Genomic DNA, 18,294 nt, shown 5'->3' with positions numbered 1-18,294 from the left:
GATGACGGCCGGCGGCCCGGCTCGAAAAAAAAATAAATAAAAAAAATGTAACCCTAACCCTAACCCTAACCCTTTTTAAAAAAAAAACGAACTAGTTCGGGATCGGCACCCTGAACGTTAATAATAAGGTCCAAATAAAGCCGAACTAGTTCGGGATTGGCACAATAAGAGTTAAGATGTATTTGAGCGTTCCACTCACCCATGGGGAAGGAGACTCGAGGGGTCAAGGCGCTCACACGCGGGCTGAGGAGGACGACCAGGAGGAGCGCAGAGAGGGACAGCAGACCTTGGAGCTCCATGACAGCACAGAGGAAGCAGACAAGACACTCCTGGAGTCACTGTGTTGGGATCAGAGACAGTGGTGGACAGTGACTCAGTACATGTACTTACTGTTGTGTAATTTTGGGAGTATTTGTTTGTTTGCAAGCTGATGACTTCCACTCTGTTACATTTAGAATAAGAATGTTGTACTTTTAACTCCACTGCATTTTTAGGAAGGGACCCTTCGGGAAAAATACATTATGAATTAACCACTTAAAGGGGAGAACCATCAGTGTACTTTGCAATACAAACCCCAAAATCAATCCTCCAGTTCTAGGCAGCACAGAATGGGAGGGGGGACTTTTTTCTTATTTCCACATAACAACTCAAACGACAGTTCAATATTGAAAATGGGTGGTTATTTAGTTGGCAAACATTGTCATTTAAAAGTCGGGCGACGAACATTGCATTCAGACGGCTGGCAGACGCTGGTTTCACACAAATTGACAGTGTTGCCAGGTATGCTCATTATAAGCAACTTTGATCTTGTTTTCCTATAATGTTGCTAGTTGTCGGTTGCTTTTGTTTGGGCTTGTGTGTGTAGTGTAGTTGCTTATTTGGCCTTGCTTTCAACATTATTTTAGATAGGGATGTTCCTAGCGACTAATTTCACTGACGTGTACACGACAATTTTGAAACCGAATATTCGGATATCCGAAAATTAATTGATGAATTTATTTATTGCCATTAACACACAGAAAATAGCCAAAATTAGCACATTTCAATCTATTAGGCTAAACCTCATTTGAAAAAGATATCAAGAGTATATGAAAGTAGGGGCACGGTGGCGCCTGCTGTGACTTCTCTGTCGAGGTTGGGCCGCCAATCGCTGTCCCCGTTTCCCTGAAATGTCTTAGAAAAAGGACCAAACAAATCTCTCGCGCCTCTGACAAAACGGCCAATCTCGGCGGCGCGATCGTTGTTTCCCTGAACTTTGCTGGAAAACTGACCAGCTGCGGGATACCAGCAATCAAGCAAGCCCCTCCACCTCCACAATCAACAGACACTCACTCGACAGCCATTCTTCCACGTTCCGCAGAAGCCAGCCAAGGAATAAATACAAAATAACGTTTGATTTTGATAGATTTTGACACTTTGTCAGCTTGTTCTTTTGTCATTCTATGGTCTAGTTGCTGTGGCTGTTAATGTGACCCTATTTGGAAACCATTTAGCTGTTCATTGCAACGAGGAAATGTTTGGCTATTTACCTTTCTCATTTTGTTTCTCATGGCCTGCTGTATGTGATGCGCCAGACCTGCCTCCCTTCCAAAATACACAGCCTGTGTGGGCATCATTTTAATATCCAATTTGATTGACTGATCATTATGTTACATGCTTGCTTTGATTATTTATGGACCGCTGGTCCGCTGCTGCTGCATGCATCTTTGCAAAAAAAGAAAAGAAAAGAAAGACACTGGTTTTGGTTACACCCCGCACATCACCCCTGGAATTAATAATCCCTGCTGCATAGCTAAACTCAAATTATTGTATTTGTGTAGTCTATTTGAGAAGCATGAGCACTTTATTTATAGCATTCTAATAAAACCGCAGGTGGGGTTTCCTTGCGCAAATTTGGGTCGGCTGTCTTCGCACGATTAAATAATGAATGAATGCGTGTTTCTGCCTTCAATTCAATTATAAATAAAATTAAACCAACCACTCATTCAGTTAATACTAATACCTAGTCCTAGAATACCTATATAATTAGCAGAAGTGATAGAGTGTCAGTTCATTGTGTCAATTCTGTAAATAAGATGAGTCTATTCAAATAAATGATTTGTGTGGCATGCCATTTTGCTCCATCAGTTTCATTCATTAATTGCACAGCAAATAAAGACCTGATTACTAAAGGGACACGGTCATTGTCATGCTGGGATTTCCAAAGAATGAGAAGACCTTTTTTTATAGCTTAAACCAAACCATTGTTGAATCAAACGGTGGAGTCTTTCTTTTTCTCCGTGATCGTGCGCGATGCGCGGTGCGCCACACAAAAAAAACAGAGTTGCAAGATACCAACGCATTGCGTCATGGCCTGTCGACAGTTTATACATCTGTTATTTTGGACACATGGAGAGATTGGAGACGGCAGCGCATCAACCCGACATTTCATTGAATGACTCCAGAACGCAAGTAGGCTAGATTACGGTTAATAATATCTATAGAATAAGGCTACAAAACACTTAATAGACTAATTGATTTATTTCTGAGCTAGTAAAACACTTCATAGGTGTTTCCTGAATCTAAAGAACAATCAATGACAACAGCTTCTAACAGAAATAGTGTTTTTATTGGTATAATACAACGCACCAAATGCAAATGATCACGCCATGGTTTAACCATATCATAATAAATAGCCAAACATTTCATTATGAAATGTAACAGTATAGGCCTATTTAAACCAAACAAAATATAGTCTGACAGCAATAAAAAGCTATAGAGTAAAGCCGGGTGCAGGATAATGTTGATCGCCCATAGCTGCTTCAGTTCCCAGACCCTGGTCATTTCTCAAGCAATTGCTCTTATTCAAATTTGTATTTATTCTGTGAACTCTCTATTTATTTTTTGTATGACGTGATAGTTTATCTCCCTTTCTATTCATGCTATCAATCAAAAATCACGCCTGTGGCTGTGGCGCTCTGGCGCGCCATGGACATACCCGTTGTCTTTATAAAGAAATATAGCCTATAACCCCGATTGTAATAACAGTGGTCAGTAGGCCTACATGCAGGCTATAGTTTTGTCTGTTAAATTATGTTTTATTTCAAGACTATAACAAGCTACAGTAGGCTATATGGGTCCAGTGTATAGGCCTATATTATGCCTCCTCCTTGCGTCATTTCACCCGACCGCATAGCCCATACATGATTATGTATTCATATTGTTTTAAAACAAGCGAACACATTTAAGAAATTACATATAAAAAGAATAAGAAGAGGCCTCGTGAAAATATCCAATCTACAAGCTCACAGCAAGTGAAGAGCGTTGTGAGCTTGTAGATCTGCTGTTTTCACTAGTTGAGTTCCCGGCAGGGAAAACTTCTAATCAATTTGTGTCGGATATAAATTGCGTCTGCTACGGTAATTGGACAATATTTAGGTGGTTGTCAGAAAGAAACATTGTACGCACGCACGCACGCACGCACTGTAAGTCACCCAGATAAATCTCTCGTTCTTTTGATTGATTACTTTATTAGCAGTTTGCATATTAAAATCACAGGGACAGGGCAGTAACATTACTTCAGATAGTAACATGTCATGTTAATGTTAATGCATTATGGTTACGTTATGGTATAGGCTACAAAGGCTCTGTCTGGATTCGATCTTGTTGACTTGTTATCCAGTGTGTGTGCGGTTTACTCTGATTGGCGGATCGTTTCATTTTCTGTTGCCGCAACCTCGACAAACACGCGATGGCCTTGGCGCAGTGGTTAGCACTTCGCCTCACAGCCAGAAGGTCCTGGGTTCGATTCCTGCCGGGGGAAGCTGTGGGCGTGTTCCTCCACCCGTGTCATCAGCACCCACACCCTAGGTGGGGTTGGCGATAGGGCCTTTCTGTGGTGAGTTTGCATGTTCTCCCCGTGTCTCCTTGGGCATAGGCCCTCACACAAAAACATGCAGTAGTCCTGGTTTCTATACTACCTCCCCCTAGCCAGCCGGGTGCTCCCCAATGTCCCCTGGCGCGGCAGGGGGAGAGCGGAAACCAGGACTACAGGTTAGGTAGTCACCGGGTGAGAAAAATGGGTTGCAAAAAAACGTGGGATAAAAAACATAAAAAAAAAAAAAAAGAGTATATGAAAGCCTTTTAATAATGTTTATACTATTGGAATCGGCTCCAAAATAATTGATTACATCACCAGTTAAAGACGTAAAACTAGGTCAAATACCAATTAACTCCCCAGAGCAGCGCACCGCAGTGCAGCTGGTGACTGACTGGACTCGTCTTGTGAAGTGACCTCTCTCATCTCGCTCATCTCTCATCAATATTAGGCCTACTTTAAACCATTATTTATGGCATTCGCAGCCAACTTATGACTGGCTTATGACTTATGACTGGCTTTCTCCATGTTCTCACCTCAAAATGGATTATTCTTCAGATGAGCGGATCACACTGATGCAGCAGGCTCGAGCCGAGGTAACGAGTGATTCACATCCAGTCGCCTTTATTGGATTTGATTTCTCCATCAAAGGCAAAGCACTCAGACAAACTTTGCATCGTAGCAAGTTAACTTTTTCCCTGCCAGATGTTGTTATTTATTATTGGGTTTTGTGCCAGCAAAAGCACCTTACCTTTGCGATGTTATAGACAAAGATGTATTTTTTTTTTCATTATTATTTTTTAATTTTCTCCTTAAAGAGGTGTACCGTGGCTCTACCAGCAGTAGAGGGCAGCCTCATGCAAGTTAATGTGAAAATGGTCTCAGTAGGCTCCCGTTCGTCAAGGCAGCCTCAGTCGCTACAGAGCAATAGATCCAGAGGAAATCACATGGAAGTGTTTTGTTACTCCATTGATGCTAACGTCCAGTGGGTTTTTGAGAGTACTTTTACGGGAGCTGTTTCAACGGTACACACCCGCGCGACCCCTCATCAGTTTACAGACATCAAACCAAGGTACAAAAGAACGAGCCAAAGAACGTACAATTGGCATCGCGCCGCCGGGAAAAATGGGGCGAACGGGAACGTTCAAAGCGTTGATAGAGTTAATGAATGATGAATGATGCTGATAATAAATCACTCAATGTAGGCCTACTCATGTTGAAGCAGCAGAAAGACAGACAGACAGAGACAGCCTGCTGCTGCCACTTAACAGTGTGACAGTCAGGCTCCGCAAATCACCCACGGTAATTCTTAAGTTGCTTATTTTACTTGTTATAGCAACCTTTTATTATAAAGAAATGAAATTAATATGAGTGCAAGATGCAAATGTTGAATAAAGTTCATATCTCAATAATTAAAAATATATTTAATAGAATAACCGAATTTTATTTACAAACCGAATAGTGGGATCAGCCCTGTTTAGTCGGATAACCGAATAATCGCGCACATCCCTAATTTTAGAACATAGCTAATATAATAGAGCTCAAGAGGTGAAACTGGTCGCTTCTTTCGGGCTTGTTTTCTTATGTTTCACTCACAGAATCTGGCAACCAGATGTAAAAAAAACAACACAGCACAAATTACATTCTCCTTCTACAATACTGCCACTCAAGTGTGGAATTCCTTGACTGTTTCCTTAAGACATGCAGCTAGCTGGGCCCCTGGCTTCCCTGAAAATCCACCTTTCACGAGGCAAAGGTAGTCATCACTCCTCCCAGTGAAAACCCACCCCCCATTTATGTTATATTTTATAATTGCATTGAATGTTGTTCTTGTACTATTTGTGATGAATTGAAAGCCAGGACTTCCAACGTAGACAAAGCCGTACAAGGTCTTATTTGGGATGTTCTGTGAACACACAGTTAGGGCTGTCACGATATGACATTTTACATGACGATTAATTGTCTGTCACTCAAATAATTGGCGATTAACGATTTAATTGTGTTTTTGTCGTTGATAATTACATTTCTGTTTGGCTTTTAGGCTTTGAAGTTGTACATGGTAGATATGACACATAACCTAAATATACAAAGAAATTACTGACATATTTGACAACTTACTACTTAAAAAATAACTACAAGCTCACAACGCGTCGCGATGCAACGCATTGTGAGCTTGTAGATCAGCTATTTCCACAATTTTTTACCTTTTTTTTAAAGATATGAACATTTTTTAACATGGAAACGATTATGACGATTATGAAAAATAATCACGATTATGTCAAAAAATCACGATTAGACGATTATGTAATAATTGTGACAGCCCTACACACAGTATAGGATGCCAGGTCAATAATGACCATTTTAGCCTTTGCATAAGGCTGCAAGGTCGCCGAGGCAAGGGCAAGTGCTACGGTAAGTGCTACGTGCTAAGGTGGAGTCTGAATAGGTGAGTCTTTAGATTCAGAGGTTGGGATTGAGTCTGTGGTTCTAAATGCAATGGGGAGTTCATTTCAGTTTGGGAGCCAGAAAGGAGAAGCGTCTGGGACGAGTGGAGCGTTGTCCCGGATGATTTACCGAATGTTCTGCCAACCTCCCTGTGTTAGCTGATCTGAGTGAGGGGGAGAGGTTCTAGGGTTGAATCAGGCTTTGATATTATGAGGGTGCCATACCTACCTTTTTCCTCTAAATCTTTATCCCACAATTTTGGAACCCATTTTTCACCCAGTGCCAATTATCTAAAGTAATCCTGGGCGCTACACTCCCTCTACCAACCTGGGGAGAGCAGCGGACTGACCTCATGCTTCCCTCATGCTTCCTTCTATGCAGCTGGGGAGAGATTCCCCAGCTGGACGTAGCGCGTGGAAGGAACACGTTATTCCAACCATTTCCTTTCCCCTCCATCAGGCGCCCCAGCTGGCCAGGGGGAGGCAGTATAGAGACCAGGATTACGCATTTTTGTGAGGGTATCTACGCTAGGAGACACAGGGAGAACATGCAAACTCCACACAGAAAGGCCCTTTTGCCAACCCCACTTAGGGTATGGGCACTGATGACGCAGAGGAGACAACACACGCCACCGTTCCCAGCGGGAATCGAACCCTGTAGCAGTACCTTCTAGCTGTGAGGCGACAGCACTACCAACTGTGCCACCCTGCCCCCACCTATTGACTACTTGAGTATTTACTTGAGTATACTTTACCCACCACTGATCAGAGACGTGCTGGACAGGGCGTCCGCCTCAGCGCAAGCTGCTTCTTCCTCTGGTTTACGAAGCTGGACGTCATTTCATCTTCTGCACAACGGGCCGGGGGAGCTGGAGTCAGAAGAAGGAGAAAGCGTGTACGATTGTTACCTCAATGCGTTTGGAAAGATGTGATTGAAAAGCGTCATGGAAATTCAACCTCTCCCGTATAAGCACTCCTCGCGCCAACCCAAAACTGATTACCCGACAGAAAGAAAAAAGAAAAGCATGCAAGTAGCCAACAAATACAAAAACAACTTGATATTTTTGTTATATATGAGAGAGAGGGAGGGAGAGGGAGAGAGAGTTACTGTAATGTTAATGTAAGTGAAAATCATGTTTGCTAGTGCTATACAGTATGCTTTTGCAGGCTTTTTCTCTGTTCTCACACTAGTTTATACTGTCTATGAGTCACATTAATACTTGTTATCAACAATATGAACTTTTAATAATTAATTCAAAATTACTTATGTCCTGCACTAGGCTGCAACCAGCCTACTTCTAATTTAATACGAATTACTCACGAATGTAAACGGATCAAAAAATAAACCATCAAAAAGATGCATCTCAGTAAAATACTTTAGGTCAGTGGGTTCACCACGTCGTCTATAGCTGGCGGCTACGCATAGTGAATGCCTAACCCTAACCCTAACCTTAACCACACCAACGCTATGACTAAGCAATACTTTTGTCATGCACCAGCGGTGTCCCTTAATTACGTCACTGGTTCTCAATGTCAGGTCCGGGGACTACCAGAGGTCCAAGCTGGACCCTTGTGTACAGGTCGGTAATTCGACAATGAGGATTGTACTTTTGTACACTTCAATACTTAATGCTTAATGCATTATTATGTGTCACAAGTTAACATACAGTATTAATACTTGGTCATGTTAATGGTTAAAATAGATTGGGATCTCAGATTATTTTTAAATAATAACATAATCAAATGGGGTTGATGGTCCTAATGCATATCAAACTGCGAGTCCTTGAAATATAAAAGGTTGAGAAACTAAACTATACTGGAACCCCCAGTCTACACAGTAAAATCCTCAGTGCCTATTTAACAAATGGAACCAAATGGACCCGTAAGGGTGACATGAAGAAGATACACACTGACACCTGACATTTGTCGCTGTACGAAGGGCTACAAAAGCTTGAGCATTGAGCTGTGCTCGTGTGGCGCAGGGGTAAATTTGCCTGCCCACCAGGTTGTGGGTTCAAATCCACCGTGGTGCATCCGGCTTTGTCGAGCGTCTACGGATTTGGCCCCGTGTTTGGGGAAGGGAAGCCAGGCGGGGAGGGAGAATTGAGCAGGAATAGGATGAAGGCTCTAGTCTACATCCTCACGGTGGGGGCTCCTCACTGGCAGGTCAGTCAGTAGGATACGTGACCTGGCATTTCCCAAGGAACCTAAGCACAACGGTGGGGGCCAGTGGTGGGCAAGGAGGTACGGAGCGCTTCGCTGTGTTCACTTGGACCCTGCGGAGGTGCCGAAAGTCGGGGGGACAAAGATTAACTTCGATTTATTCTGTCCATAATGGCACATAACTCAGTAATGGCGCTGAGTCGGCTCATGCGACCGTTGCAACGCTCGACACGACAACTTGCTCACTACCGCTCCCTCGGCGGTGTCTCACGTGGCGCGCCTCCGTCGGCATCACCGAAAACATTTATACACTGCGCAACACTATTGCTCGCATGACAAAGATAAAGACAAATCTATACATTTGTATGCCAATTTTGGAATTCACAACCTGTGCCTTGAACTTTTTTTCTTTACTTTGAAATCATGCCATGTTCGTCCAAAAGTGCTGAAAAATACATCAAACTGAACTGAACTGAACAAGGTTTCAACACGTTGCACTGCAACGCAATGATAGCTTGCAGAATCTGTTCTTTTTTGGAGGCGATATGTGGACTATGAAGTGAGGCTGCAGGATTGTCTTTGGTTTGTTTCCATGTTGACATCTACCCGGTGAAACTAAAGCGTGCTGTAACTCTTTCAATGGGTCTCTAGAAGACGTACCCCTCTCCTCACAAGAGTGCAACTGGATATGGAACATAGAAGTGTCCGTACTGGTAGTGCAAAATAATATGGTTTTAGTTCATAAAGACATAAGAGGGAGGCACCATGCATAGTTCAAATAATAATAATAATAATAATAATTGACATAAAATGTCTGCAGTGGAAGTCATTATTTCAGTAGGGACGGGACTCTGCTGAATGCATAATAGTGGAAACACCGGAAAAGTAGGGAAGTAGGGACAGCTCTTTCTCTCTCTCTGCCAGTTGGAGAAAAACAGACAGGCAAGAGTGAATAGGTGGAATAATCCTGCAAAGGTTTATTACATTAACTGAATGTACGCTATCACTGTGTTGTCTGTTAACTAATTTGACCCACACTGCCCAAACAAACCTCAGTACTCTGTTGTTACACACGCGACTCTATTCAAGTGGGAGGCTCAAAGTGCTGTTTACACACTAACCATGTGATTACGACCGGCAATTTAGATTACTACTCATTTATGGTAGTCTCTCTGTGTTTTACAGCCACAGGTCTCTGGACCGGCGCATACGTTCTCAAACTATTTTATTACAAAGACCCCCAAATTAACATATATTTGGCTACGGAACCCCATCTGAAACTGCTTTGTGCCAGGGACGCCAAGAAGAGGAAATGAGTGTCAAAAAGACCCTAGCCCTAAATTATTCAAACATTCCAAACATTCTCAAGACTTTTCAAAAACAGCAGATGTATCAAGCTGACAGCAGCAGAGATAGCAGCAAATATAGACAAAGTATAAAATATGTATAAAGTGGTTAAACTTATTGTGACGCTAGGGGACCCCCTGGTACCCCCTCTACCCCCCCTCCTTTGAGAACCAATGCTCTAGACCACTGGTTCCCAAACACTGGGTCAGGACCTATTTGTGGGTCACAAACATATTTTGATGGGTCCCTTAATGTTTAGTTTCCTATATTTTGTTTTTAATTTCAAAACATAACCCAAAAACCTATGATTTTTCAAAGTAATGTCATTAATTAACACAAGAAAAAACAAAGAAATTCCATAAATTAGAAAACAGATGTTTAAGAAGTAGTGAAAATAGCCGATCTACAAGCTCACAACACACCGCGTTGTGAGCTTGTAGATCTGCTGTTTTTTGGACTAGTTTGGATTTGGATCCGAGGCAAACGACTAATCTCACTTTTGGGTCACAAGCTAAAAAGTTTGGGAACCACTGCTCTAGACATTGTCCCTTTAAATAATAAAAGAGAAATAGAGAACCACTTCATCACAAAGACACTAGCCGCCTGTCATGTTTAAATCTGCTCTATTTATTTTCTTCTTCTTTTTTTATCTGAACTGGAACACAAACTACGAAATGAGCTTATAGGGTTTTTATTCCCCTTACACACTACTGCTAGTACCTTGTGATTAATTGAGGGAGGGATTTATCGCATGTATCATCATTACTATGAAGTCCCCAGCATGTGACTCAGTGACTGTATACTTAGAAGAGGAAGAGATGGGAAGCCATTCAGAATAAATGTTCATTTGATTCAGTGATGCTGTGTAGGGCTGCAATCATCCATTGATGTATTTGTATCTTCTTTTATCTTATTTTTTATGTTTTATAATTCTATTAACGAATCGAGTAACAAATTACTGAATACATAAAATTGTTGATCTACAAGCTCACAACAACGCATCGTGATTTGTGACATGTAATTCTTGTTGCCGGCTATGACATGCCTGAAAGAGACTGATTGTCATCATTTTATAAAATTATTGATCAATCTTCTTTTTTTATATAATCTATTGAACTGATTTGTTTGATTAACAGTTGCACCCCTACTGTTGTTGAGTATAGATAGATACCTTTATTATTCCGAGGGGGAAAATCAGTCGCCCGGAGGCAGCACAGCAGTATAAGTTACAGAGAAGTTACAGAGAAGTATGAAAAGAATAAAAAATAACATGAACAGAGTACAGCAAAGAGCAAGGTACATCAAAGAAAGTATAGAGGCTAAGGCTAGGGCTCCACCAAAATGACGGCATCGTGCCGGCGTCGGACGCCGTCAAAAAATTAACCGGGGCGAATTTGAGCGTCCGACGCGGACGTTGACGTCGGCAGTGGAGCACCCTTCATTGATTAAAACGGGAGCGTTCCCTGCGTTGACGTTGACGCGACGCTCGACGCGCTCGGTGGAGCCGGGGGGTAAGAAAGACAGACCAACTATGCAGTTTCCTTTCATTTGACCATGTGAGATGATAGTGACTCACAGCACACCAAAGCATCAAGGGGTTTTCTACAAGAGGACCTGCCCCAGAAACAAGCTCTGTTTCAAAAAATGATTCACAACATAGTATTTCTGCTATTTTCAAAAATAGCAGAAATAGCAGACATGTCATGTTGCAATTTGCAACGTGTTGATATAGGCTATTTTGACGACATGTATACTGTATATAGACCGGTTTAAACATAGCCCTCTAGACCAGGGCTACTCAACTTAAGACGGCTCAGGGGCCACTCAGCAAAATACAAAAAGTCCAAGGACCGCAAACTAAACATTACGGTCCTATTTTGGATGTTTAAACAATGATGTTGTTGTAACACACTTGAGTAGATTATGGGAAAACACAGAAAACATTTCCATCTATAAGGCCAAACTTCATTGGACAAGGAATGAATTCATCATGAAATTAAGTTTTTCTATATACGTTTGGGGGGAAAAAAACAAAATAGCAAAAAAGGCATTGTATAAAACAAGACAAAAATAGTTTCCTAGTGGTTTTGGAGAGAAACAGAAAAATTACATTAGAAATGATTCGTGCACACTGAAAGTAGACAAAACATTGTTATGACCATGACGGACCGCATATAGACATGCCGCAGGTTGAATAGTGCTGCTCTAGACTTAGTAAACTAGACCTGAGTTACAATTGCTCTTAGAACGCTTTTTATCCATCTACACAAAATCTAAAAAATAAAAATAAAAAAGCCAATCAACAAGCTCACAACGCATCGCCCGTGCTTGTAGATCAGCAATTATTTGGGCAAATATTCCCCCAGAATATGATTGCTGGGGTTGAGGTGGTTACTAACTCATAAGTCATAAATCATGCCGCTTCTGGTCAGTCCAAGACAGGTCAAGTGCAGAGGGCCAAGCACGAGTACTGCAGTGTACATCAATATACATTTGCTCCCGGGAGTGTATTCCTAATCCCTGGGCCTGTGTGCTACTAACCTGTTTACTCTTTTTATTATTATCTTTTTACTGCTAGCTGTATCTCCTTTTGTGTACGCGTGTTTCATAACCGCTGCACTGCTGTGCCTTGATGACAACTGCAATTCCTCTGTGGATCTCTGTCTGTCTGTCTGTCTGTCTGTCTGTCTGTCTGTCTGTCTGTCTGTCTGTCTGTCTGTCTGTGTGTGTCTGTCTGATGTACAAAAAGGTACACTTGTCACTGTCAGCTGGAAACCTTGTATCTCCTAAACTACTTACTTCTACTTTTTAGGAAATGGAAGCGAAATGTTTCAATAACAGCTAAAACAACACACAACGCGGCGCATCACGACACGTTGTGAGCTTGCAGATCGTCTATTTTCGCTATTTAAACTTGACACTTGTGAGACGAAATAGGGAGTTAAGTAACTGGGAAAAAAAACATTTAAAGTTGATATATGGACATACAAGGTTTCCACCCAACAGCGACGTTATATGGTATAAACCAGTAAGACTCCCTAAATCGGGAGATAAGCGACCGTCAGGTCGCATACACAAACTTTAGAAGGCAATGGTTGCCAATCAGGAGGGAATATGGGAAATGGGACAGAGCATGTTGATGACATGACTTTAGAGATACTGTGTGTTTTTAAAAGATCAGCCAGATGGTGGCGCTAGATGAGACAGATGCATTTTGATGACATGACTGTAGAGATACTGTGTACCGCTTTGCGTGATTTTAGGGCCAAATCTGTAGGAGCAGTGTCCAAAAATGTGTTTTGCAAGAATCGGCCTCATCATGGTGGCGCTAGAAGAGGGCCATGTGAGAAATGAGGGCGGAGGTTGTGGTTTGGCAGCCAAGGAGTGTGTGTGCAAAGTTAACGAGACAGATTGCGGGCGGCGGTGGCAGAACGCTCCATTGAGAGAAAACTAACTTGAGCCATGACTGCCAGGGGCAACGTCTGATACATCAAAACCTCCCAGCCATTGTGTTGGATCAAAGGTAACCCCACCTCTGGACGGACAGAGATGGAAGGAAAGAGGAGACACGCACAAGACAATAGACTGTGGAGACACACGTCTCTGGAGATTCACGCTTTGATCCCCACAGCCATGGACATTCTCTGTACTACAGCACTGTATAAACATTTTTCATGTCAAGGACCCTCCAAATTGATAAGCTATGGCCTGAAGAAGAAACCGGTCGGCGTTAGTGGCCTTTTATTGTTTTAAATATGTAATGGCCCATTATCATTAATAGTCCGGTAAATATAAGGCAGAAGTTGGACAGAATTTGTATTATTTAGTTTTTCCAACTGATTCTGTCAGGAAATTAGGTCTACTAGCCAGGATAAAATATGGCAAATAGTCAAATACCCACAGTGGCCAAATCAAGTTGGGCTCCCATCGACATTCTATACAGGAGGAAAATACCCAGAAAAGAAATCTGCTTTAAGTAGGATATGAGGGGTCTAACTAGGGGTTTGTCATGATGCTGAATCCATTGCAAGCATTTGTTTTGCACAAAAAAACATTCATTGGCCCGAGAAAACGCCCACAAAAGGTGATGACTCATCACTTTTCATCACTAAACCATCATTTTCTGGGGCCATTTTTAGCCCAAGGAATGTTTGTTTGTGCAAAACAAATGCTTGCAATGGATTCAGCATCATGACAAACTCCTAGTTAGACCCCTCACATCCTACTTAAAGCAGATTCTTTTTCTGGGTATTTTCCTCCTGTATAGAAAGTCGATGGGAGCCCAACTTGATTTGGCCACTGTGGGTATTTGCAGTGAGCAGATCATGGTAGATTTTTTATCCTGGCTAGTAGACCCAATTTCCTGTCAGAATCAGTTGAAAAACTAAATAATACAATTTTGTCCAACCTGAGTGTATTTTTTCCCTAGATTTACTAGACTATAAAGGCTTTTTTTAAAACTATTGCTTGCTTCAGAGCGTGCTTAAAGAACTTCCCTTGATGGGACGGTCTTGGGTCCCCGATGTCCCATCTGAACATATTTTGTGCCAGGACGTCAGGAGGAGCCCCCAAAAGAGATATTGTTTTAATTCAAGATTCTAACCAATTCCACTACTACGTCCACGGCCAGGCAAGCTCACAATATCAAGAGCAAGACCACCAGATTTCTGGATACTTTCCACTCGGCTACCGTTAGACTGCTGAACAAGCCCTGATAGAGATAGAGAGAGAGGGGGGGGGGGGGGGGGGTGTAGAGGGAGATGGAGACGGAGGGAGCCTACTTCACCCACGCCAAGACCCGGGCCAACGCTAGCCACTGAAACCTGAACGCGCTGATCAGACAGCAGCGCTGTCAGCGCAACATGCCCCCGCCAACGCCGCGCAAGCTGATGCTTTCTGCTTGTGCCTTAAGAAATCACTGCCAAATTCCATGTGACTGTTGCACCACCAGTCTGAACTGTTTGGTTTGTATTATCTGACTGCAGTCACGTCGTCTGTTGCTGCTCTTTGTGACCTCAAGTGAAACAGGGCAGGGTAAATACAGTGTGTCGATGTTACTGGATTCTGCATGTCATAATGTCATATTATGGCATAAACGTGTTGTTTTTGTCCCCTGCTTTTAAACATGTTCATGATCATTTTGAAATGGCTAAAATAGTCACTCTACAAGATCAGAACCCACTTCAGTGTTACACATTGTGAGCTAGACACTACTTTATTTAGTTTTTAATTAGAACAATGACGTCACAATATCAACATTGAGGTATTCGGTAAAAAAAAAAATATATGTTGCCATATGAGTTGTGTACTATATCGCACCCAGCCCAAAGTGAAATGTTTTGTGGTGGTTTAACAAAGTTGAACTGAATGTTGAAACCAGTTTCAAACTGCATCTTTGAAACAAAAATAAGATGGGAAAGAAAGCATACTGCTGCTGCATTCATTCTACCAGGAGGAACTTTTGATCTTTTTGCTCATGTGAATCATGTTAGCACAGTCAGAAGTTATTGAACATTACGCAACAAGTTCTGAATATCTATTCCGCTCTCCTCTTACTTTCTCTGTACTAATTTTTGAGCGGTGGTCACACCGTCTCCATAGCGTGGCCGTGTGTGTATGTGTGTCTGTCTGTATGTAGCCTCTGTGTGTGTCTGTCTGTATGTAGCCTCTGGTGTAGCCTGAGTACCCTGGGTGACCAGAGAGGTGCTGTTGAGTCTAGCCTGCCCTGAGCATCAACTGCAATACACACACACACACACACACACACACACACACACACCCACACACACACACACACAGGCACCCCCCCCCACACACACACACACACACACACACAATTCAGAACACATAGAATTCATAGATATAGAACACAGAATATGTACAGTACAGTACAGTTAGGTACAGTAGACTACAGTATACAGTACAGTTAGGTACAGTATACAGTACAGTAAAGTACAGTGAGCTAATACTTTTTTTTCCAAATCTTTTTTTTTTCAAAACCTTTTTTTTATTTTCAAAAACTTTTTTTTCCAAAACTTTTTTTTCAAAAAAACTTTTTTTTTTCAAAAAAACTTTTTCCCCAAAACTTTTTTTTTTTTTTTTTTCAAAAAACTTTTTTTTTTCAAAAAACTTTGGTTGGGTAAACCACCGCTCAGTTCACACGGGTGTGATTTTTTATTTTAATTCTTGTTTTACTGAACCTGGTGTGCAACCGTCCTGGGGATTGAGGGTGGGGGGAGGGGGGATAGGGGTCGGGTTTTGTTCTCTCTCATAATGATGTACTCAGATATCTACATGTGATGATGTTTTTTATTGAGATTGTCTACCCGCCTCTGGGCTATTTCTATGTGAAAATATAATAAAAAAGATTTGAAAAGAAGTTATTGAACATTATCATGGTGACATATTAATCAAACTACCACACATTGACAGCAGAACTGTTGTCCTAAGGCCACGCAGCGTCCAATGAATGGTCATGGTGGGTTTTGGTTTCAAGAACACTGTAAATCTTCTCTGTACATTCGCCATTGTTTGCACGCCATGCGTTGACACGCAGTCAAATCCTCAGTGCTATACAGTATGTCTACATTTGTACTGTAACTCTGAGAAAAATGGAACCAAATGGACCCATGTGTACATTTTCAGAGTTAAATTAACACAGTGGATTTTCACTGTGTGGAGAGGAACCGAACAGCTGTTTATCTCTCTCTCTCTCTCTCTCTCTCTCTCTCTCTCTCTCTCTCTCTCTCTCTCTCTCTCTCTCTCTCTCTCCCCCCCCCCCTCACCCCCATTGGCTACCTCCTGTCTTTTCCTCGGAATAACAAACATTCATGAACTCTGATACAAACAGTAACATGCTATAGTAAGCAGATGTACATGCAGATCTCGCCAAGTTCTTCATTCCAAATGCTATTTTTTTTAGGTCAATCTGTGCAGAGTTTGATTAAATTTCAGACCTGAAATTGCCGGTACTGCATTACAGCAATATTTTACTTTTTGCAAAAAAAATAAAAAATAAAGTTACATAACGTGTTACAATAGGATTTCAGTAATATATTAACACTACAGTTACTATGTCATATATAAGGTTATAATACACGCATACACTGCGTTCTGGCCCTGCCGGTAACACTTGTTATGCATCCATGACCATCCCATGTCTATAATGTGTTATAAACATACTGTAGGTATGCTATGCATGCATTATAATTTGCTTATAACTGTATAATTGTAGTTATAAGCACACAATACTCCTAATGATTTATAACAATAATCATAACACATTATAAAGCATTGTGTAATGACTTACAGTATACGGTCAAGTATAAATGCACTGCAATATACTTATATCACTGTATACTTAAGTACTCAAGTGCTTATGAAGTGATAATCGTTATAATTATGAGTCCAGTGTCCAGTGTTATTTGTCCAGTGTTATAAGCAAATTATAGTGCACTGCATTACAAGTATGTTCATCATAGACATGGGATGCATATAGCAAGTGTTCCCTGTTTCTTGTTTTTCTGCTGAATGGTTGTGTAAAAATGAAGCGTTTAAAAATAACATAATTACTCTGCAGATAGTAAAGTATTGCATTAATTTAAAACTGAGTTTTATTTGACAGTTCAAGTGATTAAATATCTGAAAATACATTACTCCAACATGATGAAAGTGTTGTCAAACTAGTCTAAAAGCTGTCTAAGAAATCTAACATAACGCAATTTTATATAGGTAGTGGGGGTCCCTGCTTCATCTCTCTCTCTCAGCTAAGGGGTCCTTGGCCTGAAAAAGACTCCTGCTTTTTAGACCTAATATGCAATATTACATTTTGAACGAAGTGGCGGAAAGTAATTAATTAGGCTATATTTACTACTAAGTGTAATTTTGATTTTACACTTTTCAATAGTTCTAATCCTCTGCATCTTAGAGACAAATTACTTTTTACTCCATAACAATTATTTTTAGTTACAAGTTACTTTCCAGATTGATATTAGTATTACCAAGCAGAAACTGATACAAGACATTAAAATCATACCCCACTTTTACCAGCTGCGACATTGAAATGCTGAACTTTAACACTTAATGCATTGCTTAAATTACAATATGACTGTGAAACTGACATAGTATAATGAATAAGTAGCCTATTGTTAACACCATTTATCAGCATGTCTTCCAGTTCCAAAATAGTATTTGTCGTATAATCACTTGCACAATTGCACTTGTTTATGTGTCTCCCTCCCTCCTTGATTAAATGAAATTGGTATCACAAGTACAACAACCAGAAAACATACTGCTATGTGGACCCATGCTTTGCCACTTCTTTTCACCTGATGTCTAAAAGCATGCACACACAGTATAGGCCTAGTTCTGGTCCATAACGTTAGAAGGATCGCGTTCTCCTTCTAACGCTATGGACCAGAGCTACAGTAGGCCTATCATCATCTGCTGTTTTTGTTTAGTTTTTTGTTCTACGTGTACATACAG

General features: G+C 41.2%; 1 protein-coding gene across 1 annotated transcript in view; it reads right to left on the bottom strand.

Annotated features, from left to right (window-relative positions):
- The window catches only part of sema4ab (sema domain, immunoglobulin domain (Ig), transmembrane domain (TM) and short cytoplasmic domain, (semaphorin) 4Ab), a 52,974-nt gene that overhangs the window by 33,392 nt on the left and 1,288 nt on the right, over positions 1 to 18,294 (bottom strand). Inside the window, exons 2-3 of the mRNA XM_080734359.1 lie at positions 7,060 to 7,169; positions 200 to 338 (exon numbers count right to left, since the gene is read on the bottom strand). Coding sequence (XP_080590485.1) covers positions 200 to 299 — 100 coding nt within the window. The 5' untranslated portion in view covers positions 300 to 338; positions 7,060 to 7,169. The remainder of the gene's footprint in view (positions 1 to 199; positions 339 to 7,059; positions 7,170 to 18,294) is intronic.

This window comes from Nannobrachium achirus, assembly GCF_963921795.1.
Source record: "Nannobrachium achirus genome assembly, chromosome: 10".
Classification (NCBI taxonomy): domain Eukaryota; kingdom Metazoa; phylum Chordata; class Actinopteri; order Myctophiformes; family Myctophidae; genus Nannobrachium; species Nannobrachium achirus.
This window is presented reverse-complemented; position numbering and strand designations above follow the sequence as displayed.